Source organism: Chamaea fasciata, unplaced genomic scaffold (genome assembly GCF_029207755.1).
Source record: "Chamaea fasciata isolate MVZ Bird 193981 ecotype frontalis unplaced genomic scaffold, bChaFas1.0.hap1 SCAF_19, whole genome shotgun sequence".
Taxonomy (NCBI): Eukaryota; Metazoa; Chordata; class Aves; order Passeriformes; family Sylviidae; genus Chamaea; species Chamaea fasciata.
In genome coordinates, this window is record NW_027094104.1 from 8,757,375 (window position 1) to 8,770,802 (window position 13,428).

Consider the following 13,428-nt stretch of genomic DNA (forward strand, 5'->3'; position numbering starts at 1 on the left):
GGAGCATTTGGACAATGCTCTCAGGCACACGGTGGGACTTTTGGGGTGTCCTGTGCAGGGCCAGGAGTTGGACTTGACAATCCTGATGAGTTATTTCCAACTAAGCATATTCCATAAATCTGTGGAAAAAAAACTCGAACAGGACACAGTGTGACCAGGCAAGGACCAGCACAAAGGTCTAATTTACACACCAGACTCTCAAGTCAGTGGTTGTGGGAGGTTCCTACCAAAGATCCATATCCCACGTGGGATGAATTGCCAGGCTGTGACATCATCCACTGGAGGAACAGCTGAGGGTGACAGGTACCCCAGGCCTGCAAATGTGGGCTGGACCTGACTGCAGAGTGAGGGGTCTGCCAGGCTGTCAGAATGGTGTGAGTGAGACCAGGAGATGCTTTCCATCAGAACCGTTCCCTTTGCACACCCCTGCTGCTGTGCCCTGCCTCCCCGGCGGGCACAGAGAGGCTCTGAGCCGAGCAGACATTTCATTTGCTGCTCTGCACACAAAGCAACGCGCAGACCACAATTCACCCCCTCTTTCAGTCGTGGCAGCAGAGGTGTGAGCACTCTAGTTTCACAGGTGTCACCCCCTGCTCTGTTTTTCAGCAGGGAGCTGCAGTGGGTGCCAGGCAGAGCAGTCCCGGTCCAAGGGTTTGTTTGCACTGAACCAGCTCCTCACTCTGCTCTGCTCCAGCCTGCTGGAAACACCCCGGGCAGGGCTGGGGCTCCCGCAGGCTGTGTGCACAGGCCAGGCCTTTGCCGTGGATCTTGGAGCCCCTGGGGAGGGGACAAGGTGCCACCTGCCACCTGCCAGCCCCGCGTGACGGGCGGGTGTTTGCCCGGAGAGGAGAGCAAACAAACCCACCCCGGCAGGCCCCGGGCTGCCCTGCAAATCCAAACAAGGTGTGCAAAACGAGGGTTATTTCTTCAGTAAAATTTTAGAAGTTTAATAAAAAGACAATAGGAGACAGAAATGAAGGGTTAAAACGGCTGGGCGCTTGGCATTCAGCCAGCAGCACCCTTACTATCTTGGAGAAATTCTTTAAATATTTTTTTAATTTATTTATTACATTAGTTTGATTCATATTTATAGACTATTATCTATATTTCTACTTTTCTATAAGCTAGCTAGCATTTGCTCTTCTGCAGCTTTTCCTGAAGGCAAAACAGAGCCTCCAGCCTCCTCAACTCCCTGCAATAACCCCCTCCCCCCTCCCTGGGCTGTCCTGTGCGAGTCCTCTGTCCTTTCCCACGTGCTGACCCTCGCTCCTGTGTGCCCCTGAGCTGTGGGCAGCAGTTCTCAGCCCTGTGTGCCTCCCAGGAGCAGCCTGCCCATCACTTGGAGGGGCTCTGGACACACAAATCCTGCCGCAGGGCTAGGAACGAGGACACTGCTTATTTTTACCCAGGACTAAGGTGAGGGTTTGCTCCTGGCTCAGCAGGGTGACTGTGCCCTCTACCAATCTTCCAGATCCTTCTCCTGTGTTACAAGCTCTGCCAGCAGCAGCCCAAAAATCGCCCACCAAGGAAGAGGCGCAGTCTATGAAAGGGTTTAAGGCCAAACCCTGCAATAATCAGCACCCAGCACATCGGCATGGGAGGCTTTTCTGCCTCATATCCATTCCCATGCTTGTGCTCAGGGCCCAGAGGAGATGAAAGGCTCAGTAAGTTCTGAACATTAATCCACGCACGTTATGAAACATCTTTTTACTATTCCCTCTTCATCATGGCTCAAGCACAGGGCTCTTGCTTTTCCCACAATGATCTCTAAAATACAAAGCCAAACACACATAATGCAGCCACAGGCACCCTCCTCCCCTCTCCCCTCCCCGTGTATTTTAAAAGAGATGTATTTTAAAACACTGATGGCATGATGATGATGATGATTTCCTGGAGAGTGGCTGGTCCATGGAGGACCATGCACAGCAGAGGAAGGTCTGAAACCTCCACAGATGCATCAAGCTCTCAAAGGCTGAGCTCATCCTTCCCCGGATTAACTCATTGCTCCCGACTCTAAGTGCAGGAATCAGCTGTCAGACCATTTCACATCACTGCTGGGAGCTCGAGCTGACAAAAACCCACCACGGCAAATAACTCACAGCCTCCTGCTCCAGCTGCCAAGCAGGATGAGGAGACCACCCAAGCCATGACATCCCCAAGAAGCCACAGCAGCGAGAGCCTCCCCGAGCTCTCAGATGTGAGGCTCCACAACTGGGGCATCTCACTTGTCAGAGCAGCAATTTGGGAAAGCGTTCGCAGATGCAGATGGAGCTGAATGGAAATTAATGTCAAAGGGTAATTAGCTGCAGTGATGGCAGTCCTGCAGGTTGTGTCTGAGCTGTTCAGTAGATACTCAACAGCTCTGAGAGTCATAGCTAACCTGCTAAAAAAAAAAATCAATAAGTTTAAAAAAAAGCCCTTGAAACCCCGTGGTGTGGTGGTTCTGGGACAGTTTGGGCACAACTCAACCTCACATTTCTCAGCATTATGACCAGTTTTCTAAAACATGCTCTAAAACACGTGAAGGCAGGACACCAGAGGGGGAAAAGCCCTTCATGTGGCAGAGTGGGCTGCAAGAACACATGATAAAGGTCTGGATTTAAGGATTTCAGAGTGTTTCTAGCAACTGACCTCAGCTAAGGACACTGCAGCACATGTGACTTCTATCACTAGAACACTGAAAATCAGTGAGCCTGAAAACCTCCCCCAAAGCAAAGAGGACGAGGAGAGTTAGGCTTGGACCGGGGACATCATCAACCTCAATGCTTCAAATTAAATTCCACCCTGGCAACGAATTATGTTCCGTCCTCATTCCTACTGAATAAAACGCGCCCAGATTTTGCTTTTAAATCAAAAACTGAGTTGAAAATCGCCTTGGGAGAATGATGGAAGCTGAAAAGGCAGAGAGCAAAGCCTTTCTAGGGTGCTGGTGGCTGAGTCCATCATCACAGACTGGGCTGGCTGGGGTGGGTGACAGCCAGGGTGGGTGACAGCCAGGGTGGGTGACATTTGCTCTTCTGCAGCCTTTCCTGCAGGCGAAACAGAGCCTCCAACCTCCTTAACTCCCTGCAACAACCCCCTGTCACCTCCCTGGGCTGTCCTGTGCGAGCCCCTTGTCCTGACTTGTCCTGCTCCACGATCTCCTCAGCAGATTTCCCCGTACGTGCCCAGGCGCCCAGAGCTCAGCACTGAGTCACCCCACAGCGGCCGAGGGCATCTCAGCCCGGCCTCCTTTGTTTATTCCCTCCATCGCACAAAGCTGCAGGCAATCCCCGCTCCCCCGGATCACATCAGGCCAAAGCAAACGCGCCCCCGGGGGCAGCTCCCGGGAGATTCCCTGGCACGGCCACGGCGGGACGTGACTCTGGATGAGCTGAGGGAACAAGGCAGTGTCAGGGACCCTCTGTCCCCAGCAGCTGCTCTGGGTTCAGCCCCATGAGGCCAAGCTCGTCCCAAAGGGAGACAGTTCATCCCTCAGCACACTCTCCTCCGGGAGCTGGAGCCCAAGCTCCACCATTCCCTCAGTCCCCAGAACGGCAATACTCCCACTGCAGGAAATTATGGATTTTCTTCAGCATTACTGTGACCTTTTTAATTTCCATTCTGCCTTTAGCTGTCTCCTCCCCTACACTCCTTCTCTAAACAAATCTCGAAGCTGTACAAAGTGTTTCCTGTAAATAATACTCATCTGGCATGGACAAAGGGAAGAAAAAAACAAAAAACCCTTTGGCTGCTAGTTCCAACTTGCAATCATCCCTCCAGTTTAACTTCCATCTGCTTGACCAGGGAGCACTGAAGGAAGCACAGTGTTTGAGGGAAACTGAGGGGACAGAGACATGCTCTGGCCATCAGATTTAAACCTGAAATGAGAAGTTCAGGCCATGGAAACAAAAAAAAACCCAACCCTGATATCGTGCTTCAGAGTGTGCAGTGCAGTGATCGGTGTGGAAACTCAGGCAAGAGCTTCCCTTCCTGCCCAGCACAGTCAGCTGTTCTCACAAGTGTCCCAGCGCTGGACAAAAACTTTCCCAGGCTCTGGTGCCATCCCCCGTGGATGCCAGCCCCTGCTCTGGGGATGACTGCATCCCTCTGAGCCCCCTGAGAGGCTCACCTGAGCAGTGACACCGCAGGAAGCAGCAGCTCCCAGGCAGCCGTGAGCCCCCCTCTGGAACACAAGCCTTGAAAGGGTGCCTCGGGCTGGCCTTGTCACCAGGCGGTCACCGAGGCCACTGTGGGAACGGGCTGAGTCACCAGCGGCTGTGCTGCCTCTCCCCCACACCACTGCCTGTGTGACTGCACAGGGAGCAGGGGCTGCACAAGCACAGCTGCTTCTCCTGAGGATGAGGATGCCAGGGCCTGGCAGCGAGGGGAACTCCCTGGTGCGGTGTTAAACACGCTGGCTGTGTCACCCCAAGGGACAGGTGTCCCCTGCAGGTCACCTCTGCCTGCTTTTCGTCAGCTCCCTGGCCTCACACATCCGTCTGTCACAGGCGAAATCCTCACAAATCGTTGCAAGGCAAAGCCCTCTCCTCTTCCACAGACTTTTCCTTGGATTTGGGTCACGCTTTGTGCAGCAAACCCCAAGACACCCCTTGTCTAAGAGGTACAGGCTGGCCTCACACAAAGCACCCTGCTCCCTGTCAGCGCTGCTTTTTGGGATGGCCCTGCAGCATCCCCCTGTTCCACGTGCCGCCACTTCTCCCTGCTCAGCCCAGGTGGCCACGGGAAGAGGATGGGAGTTTGGGGGGATCAGAAATCACCCCCCTGGGCCCCACAGGACCTTTCATTATGTTCTGCAAACGTCTGCACGTTGTGGTTTGTTATTTGTCTTTCCCCACAGGCAGGAAGGATTTCCTTGCTTCCCCAAGCTGTTTTCTAACAGATGTTGGGATGCTTTTCCTACCTGGAGCAAAGCTCTGCCCCTGCCCACACACGCCAGCAAGGCTGGAAAGAGCAGAACACCCAACCAAACCCACCACACCCCTTGATCTGGCCACCCCAGCACAGCAGGACAGGAGGGTTTTCCAACACAAGGCTCCATCCATCAGCAGCAGCCATCAGGAACATGTGACGGCACATTGCAGTTACATCTCCGGCAATCTGTGCTGTCAGCACGGGAGCAAACATAAAACGATTGTGCCTTTGGATTGGACTTCTCACGGTCCCTGAGGAGTGCCGAGGAAAGTTTGCCAGGACTGAGGCCAAGTGCCATCAACAGCTCTTGATATCTGCTAAGCCACAGAAACCAACTGTGAGGCCCTGAGGGCAGCTGAGAACAGCCTGTCCAGGGATCAAGGCGCTTTCATCCAGCACAGGCTACAACAACCTGTGACACTCCAGAAAATTACAGGCTCTAGTACCACAAGAGAGGACAAGGCGTGTTAGAAATCTAATCCTCTGAAGAATAGGACTTTTAAAAAGAAAAAGCAATGAGGAGAGGAGAGGAGAGGAGAGGAGAGGAGAGGAGAGGAGAGGAGAGGAGAGGAGAGGAGAGGAGAGGAGAGGAGAGGAGAGGAGAGGAGAGGAGAGGAGAGGAGAGGAGAGGAGAGGAGAGGAGAGGAGAGGAGAGGAGAGGAGAGGAGAGGAGAGGAGAGGAGAGGAGAGGAGAGGAGAGGAGAGGAGAGGAGAGGAGAGGAGAGGAGAGGAGAGGAGAGGAGAGGAGAGGAGAGGAGAGGAGAGGAGAGGAGAGGAGAGGAGAGGAGAGGAGAGGAGAGGAGAGGAGAGGAGAGGAGAGGAGAGGAGTTCATTGTTTTAGGTATTAACTACACAGCGCAGACCTGGGCAATGTTGCCTCTCAGTGTCGCTTCCAAACAGTGTTGGTTTGGGAGCAACTCTGCCCTATTCTTCTGCTGTCTCCTCTGCAGGACATGTCTGCTTTTCCCTGGATGCCCCAGCACCCTGGACACAGTTAGCTGCTCTCTCTGAGTGTCTTTGAATACTGTTACAGCTCAAACAACAATCCCAGCCAGTGGGAACATCAAAAGTCACTGTCCCACACGTGTGCAGCAATGGGGAAGTGGCAGAGCAGGGAACGGCACAACGTGATGGATCAAGTGGTTAAAAACAGCAAAAAAATTACGGGAGAAATGGGGATGAAAACCCACCAGAGAAATGTGTGAATGTTGTGAATGTGAGCAGGCACCATGGCTGCTCCTCACCGGTTTAAAAATATGAGATGGGTATGGACAAGCTGGAGATGTGCTTGTCCAAAAAAGAGCAAGGGTTTGCCACGCAGGAACAGCATTTTGTTTGTTATGGGGCTTCAAGCAAGGCCGAGGAGCCGTGGATGTCTGGTATGAACCAGCTTTCACGTGGATCTGAGTGATACAAATCACTCCTGGCAGCTGACCCAGCCAACCTGCAGAGCTTTCAGCATCCTGAAAATAATGCAAAGCCCTTTGTCTGTGCAGAAGCCTCCTGCTGTTCTGGGATTATTGAGAAACAAGTTCATTTCATGGGCCTTGGCATTTTCCTTCCTGCTGTTTCGGCAACACCAGGTAACAGCACAAACCCACACCGAGAACAGCCTCAGGAGAGGCGCTGATGTTCCTGGGGAATCACGCTCCAGGGTGGCATTGCCAGCATCACCATCCTTCCCCTTCCCTCTACTCCTGGGCTCCAAAACTCTCTCCTCATCCTTATTTTTCCCTTTCACATCCCCCCCACTCTCACTGGCCCAGCAATGTAAGTTTTGGGGAGTAAGAGCTAGCTGAGAGTTTGAGCTGAAAAACAATGGCTTTTTTTTTTTAAATGTATTTCAAAACAAACTATTTTGAATTTCTGTTGTAAACGGCAATCTAAAATTAAATGAATGTTTTTGTTGGATCCGAGCAGTATTTTTTCCTTGATAATGCAGTTTGGCCAGCGAACTAGAGAAAAAAAATACAAAAAAAAATCAGGTCTGAACAACTCTTTTCATTTTTCCCCAGCTCAGACACAGAGGGTGCCAGTTCAGTGACGGGAGATGGGGTCGGGTTCAGGAGCAAACAATGGGCTCTGCAGACACCGGGTCATCTCTGCCCCACCCAGCAGCTTGTATGGCAGGGTGGTTAAAAGCCTTTGAGGGAATCACACCGGCTCTCTCCGGCTCAGTATCAGCCTGAAAAAGATCCAGTCTCGGGTTTTCCAGCCTGTTCCAGACCAGCTACAGCCAGAAACGGACCAAGGGCCCCCCGACGGACAGAGGATTATTTGGGGAGAGGAGTATTTGGATTAATTTGAATTCTAATCATCCTCAAGGTAGCTGTGCCTCAACCGTGGAGGGACCGAGGCAAATGGGGAAAGATATCCTTTGAGGTCATGGTGAGGGAAACTTTCCTCCCATGGGCCTTTGGCCACATGTTAATATTTGTTGGGTTTCGTTGTTTCACTGGTTTGTTATCAGTTTATGTCAGCCTGCTCAGCCTCCATTCCCCACATATACACTCCCCTAGAATGTTCTTCCTTCCCCTGGACCTCACTGGGTTATTTTTGCTGCAGTATCCCACCCCTGTGATCCCATCAGTCCCCCTGGCTCCTGCCCACCCCTCTGCACCATTTCCCCCCATCCCTATTGGAGCCTGACCCTCAGGACCACCCATTTATCTGGAATATAACCCTGGATCCTTGGCCCCATTGTGGCTCCCTGGGAAACACTGGAGGCCGTACCCACGATGCAGACAGTGAACAGCGCTGGGATTTCCAAACAGGATCCATCTCCTCACCTTTATCACCAGCTCTTTGTTAGCAGAGTGCTCCAGGCCCTGGGGCACAGGTCGCTCTCAGGGACACACTGCTCACACTGCTGCCTCACTGGGTTTTTATGAGCTCCCTCACTGTGCTGGATGAGGACTCGCCGCTGCACGTGTCCCTGTGCTGCCACAGCTTCACACCACAGCTCTTGCCCAGCCCAGCAAGAGATCCCGTGCTTCTCTTCCCTCCCTGGATGTCCTGGAGCACAAACCAGAGCCCTTTGGTGGGGCCCAAACCCCCCCACAGCTTTACCTGCTGCTGCCTTGGCTCAGATCCGCGGGTGCGCAGCATCTGCAGGAGTGGTGTCAGCTCCAAGGACACGATGGGGCTGGGCAGGAGGGGACCCTGGGACACTACAAACCAGCAAGCAGAGGGCTGAGCTGTTTCCCCAAAGCTTCCCAGCTGAGATGGGATCCCAGAATGCCTGGGGTTGAAATGGACTGTTGTGTGTAGGGAAAGCCTTCTGAAATAAAGGCCTTATTACTCTTGTGAAGTCACAGCTTAGGCTTACTGCCTCAGCTGAGTAAAAGAAGACTATAAGAGAGTGACTCAGCTGGAATAGGGGTAGGGAGATGTAAAAAACATGAGAGACGCACTGCAGAGACTGCTGCACATCCACACTGTAGTGTAATTAGTTGAATTCAGCTTACTGTGCCTTTAAACGATGTAAACTGATAACCAGCTAACTACTAAAAAAAGCCTAACTTTTGCAATAAAGTTTGCTACTAATGCTTACCACCATCTTCAGCGTCAGGCTTGTGTCCACCATGAATGGACCTTAAAGATGACCTCATTCCAACCCCTGCCAGTCCAACCCACCTTCCCCAAGACCAGGTTGCTCAGAGCCCCATCCAACCTGGCTTGAGCACTTCCAGGGATGAGACAGCCACAAATTCTCCAGACAGCGCCAGCAAATCCAATTCGACTTATATTCTATTTCCCATGTTCTATAGGGAATCATTTTACGAGTCACAATAGGGGAAAATCCTCATTCAGTGATGGAATCACAGCTCTTGCTGTAATTCCTGTAATTTTTCCTATAGCTTTAGCTCATATCTGAAGAGTGATTTCTCCCTAAGCGCCAAAGCAATAAATTAGGAGTCTGCAGTTCAGGTAAGGGTGGGTGACACATGACCACGACAAATAATTCTAGAGGCGCTGTAATTCTGGTGATCCTTATTTTAATGCGTGCCAGCATCTCACATAGACCTGAAACTGAAACCATCCTGGGCCAAAATCACTCGCACCATCCCTGAAAATACCTATTAATCACCGTGTCATTTATCACAAATCCTGTCTGTTGCTTCTTTGGCGACGCAATTGGGTTTGAGTAATGGAAAGTGAGAATCAAAAAAAAAAAAAAAAAAAAAATCCTTCAAAAGTAGTATTCCAGGGCAAGCTTGCCTTCAGCAACTGAAATAACAGACATCCCCAAGGCACACATGTAAGAGCTGGCTTCGGGAGAAGTTATTGCTGTGTAAAATCCGTGTTTCACGCTCTCCCCTCCTCCTCCTGCTGCTGCCAGGAGTTCCAGGAACAAAAGCAGCGCCGGGATGAGCCACACGTGCCCGTGGCTACGGCACAAAGGTCTCACGGAGCCTCTCTGCTGCTTAAGAGGTGAGGCAGCCCAAGGCAAACTCTTCATCTCGACCCCACCTACCTGGCGTGTGCTCAGAAGAGGCAGCAGATGGGTCGGGATCGCGCTGAAGTGCTCTAGGGGAGGTAAATCCTGCCTGGGGCAGGGAACAGCCCGACAGCAGGAGAGCGCTGCTGTGCCCACGGAGGAGGATGGAGCTGGAGGTTCGGCCTTGCGAAGTCAGGCAAGATACTCCAGCTGGGTTCAGGGGGACCCAGTCCACAAAAGAGATCCAAAACATGCCAGAGAGGGACAAATCAGGCCAGACTTAGCAAGTACCTAGCCTCAAAAAGTGTTTAGGTGTTCACTTTTTTTCCCCTTTGCCATCATTTTCAGGAGTTTCTCAGCCAGGCACCGCATTTCCAGCCTGCCAGGGGCTGTCAGCATCAGCTTTGGCAGCTGAGAAGTCACTTTGTCACATCACCAGCTCCTCTGGCAGACAGCAGAGAGCCCAGAGGCTCTGCAGCACCCTGCACATCCATGTCTTGGAGAAGCAATTTGGATTCCCAGTGAAATCCCCCAAAGTCAGTGACCACTGCTGTGCCCTGATTTGTGAACACACCAGCCACGGAGGGCTGGCTCCACCTCACAGGGGTGGCAGCTCTCCAAGGTGGCCTCCCCAGTGCCACGGGTGATTCCTTCACCTTAATCCACCTTCTGCCCAATAAATCAGGGGGATTTATTTGGTGCAGCACCCAAAAGTGAAGCCTTTGCCACCCAGAGCAGCTCAGCAGCGCTGCCCGTGCCCTTTGCAAGGTGTGAGGTGCTTGCAAGGAGTGCAGCTGTCCTGTTGCTTCCCAGCAGTGAATTCTGGGCACGGCAGTTCTGTTCTTTTTGTTTAAAGAGCTGCACCGAGGAAATCTCACGGCGGTGTTTCCAAAACACAGCCACAGCCCTTTTGAAACAAGGTACTGGCCAGGCGTCAGCCCAGCTGCCCCTCCGAGTGTAGGAGGGTTTGGGCACCCACCAGGGACACACCAGGGGTTTTGCAGTGCCCCAGCTGCACTCCAGCACAACCCACCCCAAACAAGCAAAGCAGCAAAGGACCCTTGGCCTCATCTGCAAGGAGTCACAAGGCCAGGTCACAGAGCCGGCAGCTTTTCTGTGGGACAGCCAGCTGTATCCAGACCTCTCCTTGCACTGCTCCTCCCTGCTCCAGGGCTGCTCCAACCACCCCAGGAGGCCACAACAAATAACAGGTTCCCCTACACACAGTGCACAGCCATTAATACCCAATTTAATCCATTACAACGTGCTAATCATCACACCCCGACTGGCCCAGGTTCCCGGCATACGAGCCCCAATATACCCTGCCGGCAGCCCATTTAGCAGCGCTAATGAGAGAAGGAAAATGTGCAAGAGAGGAACGTTGCTAATTGGTTTTAACCATAAACAGGCAGCAGCATCACAGAGTGAATTTTCTGAGTGAAGCTGACAATTCCATATTATATATACATATACAATATTCCATATATATATACATATTCCATATGCATATATTGTATATGTGCATTAATCGTTATAGTAATAATATTATTAATAGTACCTTGTGTACTTCACTACACATGGCGAACAACAAACAAAGCCATCAAAGAAGTCTTTCCCGTTCAAAAAAGAAAAAAAAGCTCCTGTGGCTCATGAGCTCAGGCAGAGTCCTGTGGCCATGACGTGGCTCAAGTGACTGGCAGCTGCCACCAGTGTCCCTGAGGGGTGGCCAGACCCGTGGCTTGGGGTGTTAGGAGGACACTGGCATGATGTCACCACGTCCCCACAGCGGCCAGAGCAAAGCCAGGGCAGAATTTGGCTCGCAGAGCACCGAGGCACAGAGCAGAAATCAGCTGCAGAGCAAAGTCCAGCAGCTGGAGGAGCCGCCAGAGGCACCTGAGCTTTAGGGGCATCTCTTAGAGGAGACCTGTCAACTCTGCGGTGCTCCAGGCACTTCCCGGGGCAGGATTTCACGGGGGATTCAGAGGAACGACACCAGGCATGGTTGTTAACACTCACTGCTAGCCGGGGAGAAGGAGAGGAGGGCACAACGCCCTCACCCCACAGGGCAAGCCTGGCAAAGGCAGGACGGGGAGAAGGCGGAATAGATTCGCTCACCGTGAGGGGATCCCAGTTCTTAGACCCCATTTGGAAATGCCAGCGGCCCCGAGGGCAGCCAGTGTCACTCACACACACACAAACACACACACCACCGTCCTGTGCCGATGTCACGCTGTCCCTCGGCGCTGATCTCACCCCGTGCTGGCACAGGTGCCTTCCGATAACAAGGTCCGTGCCCCCGGTGCCGGCTCCTGCCTGGAACAAGCTGCCTCGCTGCCTTCGCTTGGCTTTTTAAGCCTTTTTTCCACTTGCTTATACACAGTGAAACAGCTGTTCGCTCCTCCGCACGGCGCCCACAGCCAGCGCACGTCGTACTTGGGGGGGGAGGCGGATTTTAAACCTTTTTCTTTCCCCAGCACAGACACAAAGGGAGAGGCGAGAGGCGAGGGAGGCTCACCTGAATACGAGGATTTCTTCATGCCGTCGCTGCGGGCTGTGACATGGGAGCAGGGGCGAGGCCGGGTGGGGTGCGCGGTGCCGGGGCTGCCGCGATCCTTTTGTAGGCAGGGCCGGGGAGGGGACGCGCACGGTGCCACCGCATCCGTGCCCGGCTCCGGCCCAGGGGCAGCCCAGCGCTCCCGCTCGTTAGCACACACCTTTTCCCAGCCTCGCACACACCGGTGCGGGCTGTTCCAAGTCTCCTGGCACGGGCAGGGGAAAAGCGGGGCTCAGCCTCCCCCGCGGCTGCACCTTTACCCCCGCGGCAGGCAAACCATCCCCGGGGCTCGGCCCCGCCGGCTCCCCGCCCGGCAAATCCCGCGGCATTCCGCCGCCGCAGCAAAGGCGAGCCATGGAATTTCACGCCTCCAGCCCGGCGCACCCCATGGATTTGATTCAGCCCTCGGCTGGCTGGAGCGGCTCAGGTCAGCGCTGCTCCCCCGTCTCTAGTTCAAAGTGCGTTAGTGACCCGTGAAAACGCCTCTTTCCTCTCCAAACCCGCTTGTCCAGGGCTCATTGAAGGCTGCGGACCGAGCCAAAGGTTTGTGCAGGCTCACACCTCACTCATTCACTGCCGCGGGCCCCACGGAGGCCAGAAACAGCCCCCAGACATCGCCCCCGGGCTGGGGAAAAGGATTTTACTGTTCCTCATGTGCCAGGAGGGCGAACACGCTCCGGATCGCTCCCCTGCGAGATGCGGGTTTGGCAATTAATTACACAAATGCAATCAGCCGAGGGCATTGCAAACACAGACAGGAAGAAAGTCATAGCGACTCTTGTTTTAAGGGCAGAGGGAACTGCTGGAGGAAGGGCCAGGCTGCTCCCTGGGAAGATTTCCACAGCCCCTCTGGTGGGTCACCCACACGCAAAGGTGCAGAGCACAAGTCCTGTTCACGTGGGAGAATTCCACCAGCTCCAAGGAAGGCATGGATTCCACAGGAAGGGCTTTCTGCTTGCTTTCAGACTCTTCCAGAGCAGGGGAAAAAAAGTTTTCTGTCCCCAGCCCTAACCCTGGCAATTGCACGGGGACAGAGAAAGGCAGCAAATGAGCTGGATTAAGAGGATATGGTCCTATCAGCATTTCTTACCATTTCTCAGCCATAGATTATCTCCTCTGTAACAGATCTGAGAAAAAGGATTGTCTGAGTCTCTCTCCGGCTTTAGTGCAAAACTGGAAGGGCTGGCTGAAGTCACCGGGGGATTCAGTGCTAAGCAGGCAGACTTTGCACTGGAACAGCTCAGGAGCACTCCACATTCCCAGTGTTGCAGCAACAACAACTACTCAAGGCTGCAGGACAGAACTACATCGCTCTGGTGCTGGGGTCTGCAGGGGGGAGATGCTTGCAAAAACTGACATCGACAAAATTTCCATGAAAAAAACCCCAAAAACCACCAAAGGTTTGTTGCTTAATCGAGCACACATTTAAGGCAATAGTAATGATATATTACCCTTTCCACAGGTGCTTTTGAAATCCTTAGTCACAATTCATGGAGGAGAAACAATAGTGCAATGACTT

The 13,428-nt window shown here is 53.0% G+C and overlaps 1 protein-coding gene across 2 annotated transcripts in view; it reads right to left on the bottom strand.

The window, feature by feature from the left end:
* Window positions 1-12,109, bottom strand: part of SEPTIN9 (septin 9) — a 134,216-nt gene extending 122,107 nt beyond the window's left edge. The window contains exon 1 of one of the 2 annotated variants that reach the window (XM_066200839.1): window positions 11,871-12,109. In XM_066200839.1, coding sequence (XP_066056936.1) covers window positions 11,871-11,892 — 22 coding nt within the window. In that variant the 5' untranslated portion in view covers window positions 11,893-12,109. The remainder of the gene's footprint in view (window positions 1-11,870) is intronic. The other variant, XM_066200838.1, reaches the window with a different exon arrangement.
* Between the last annotated feature and the right edge of the window lie 1,319 nt (window positions 12,110-13,428).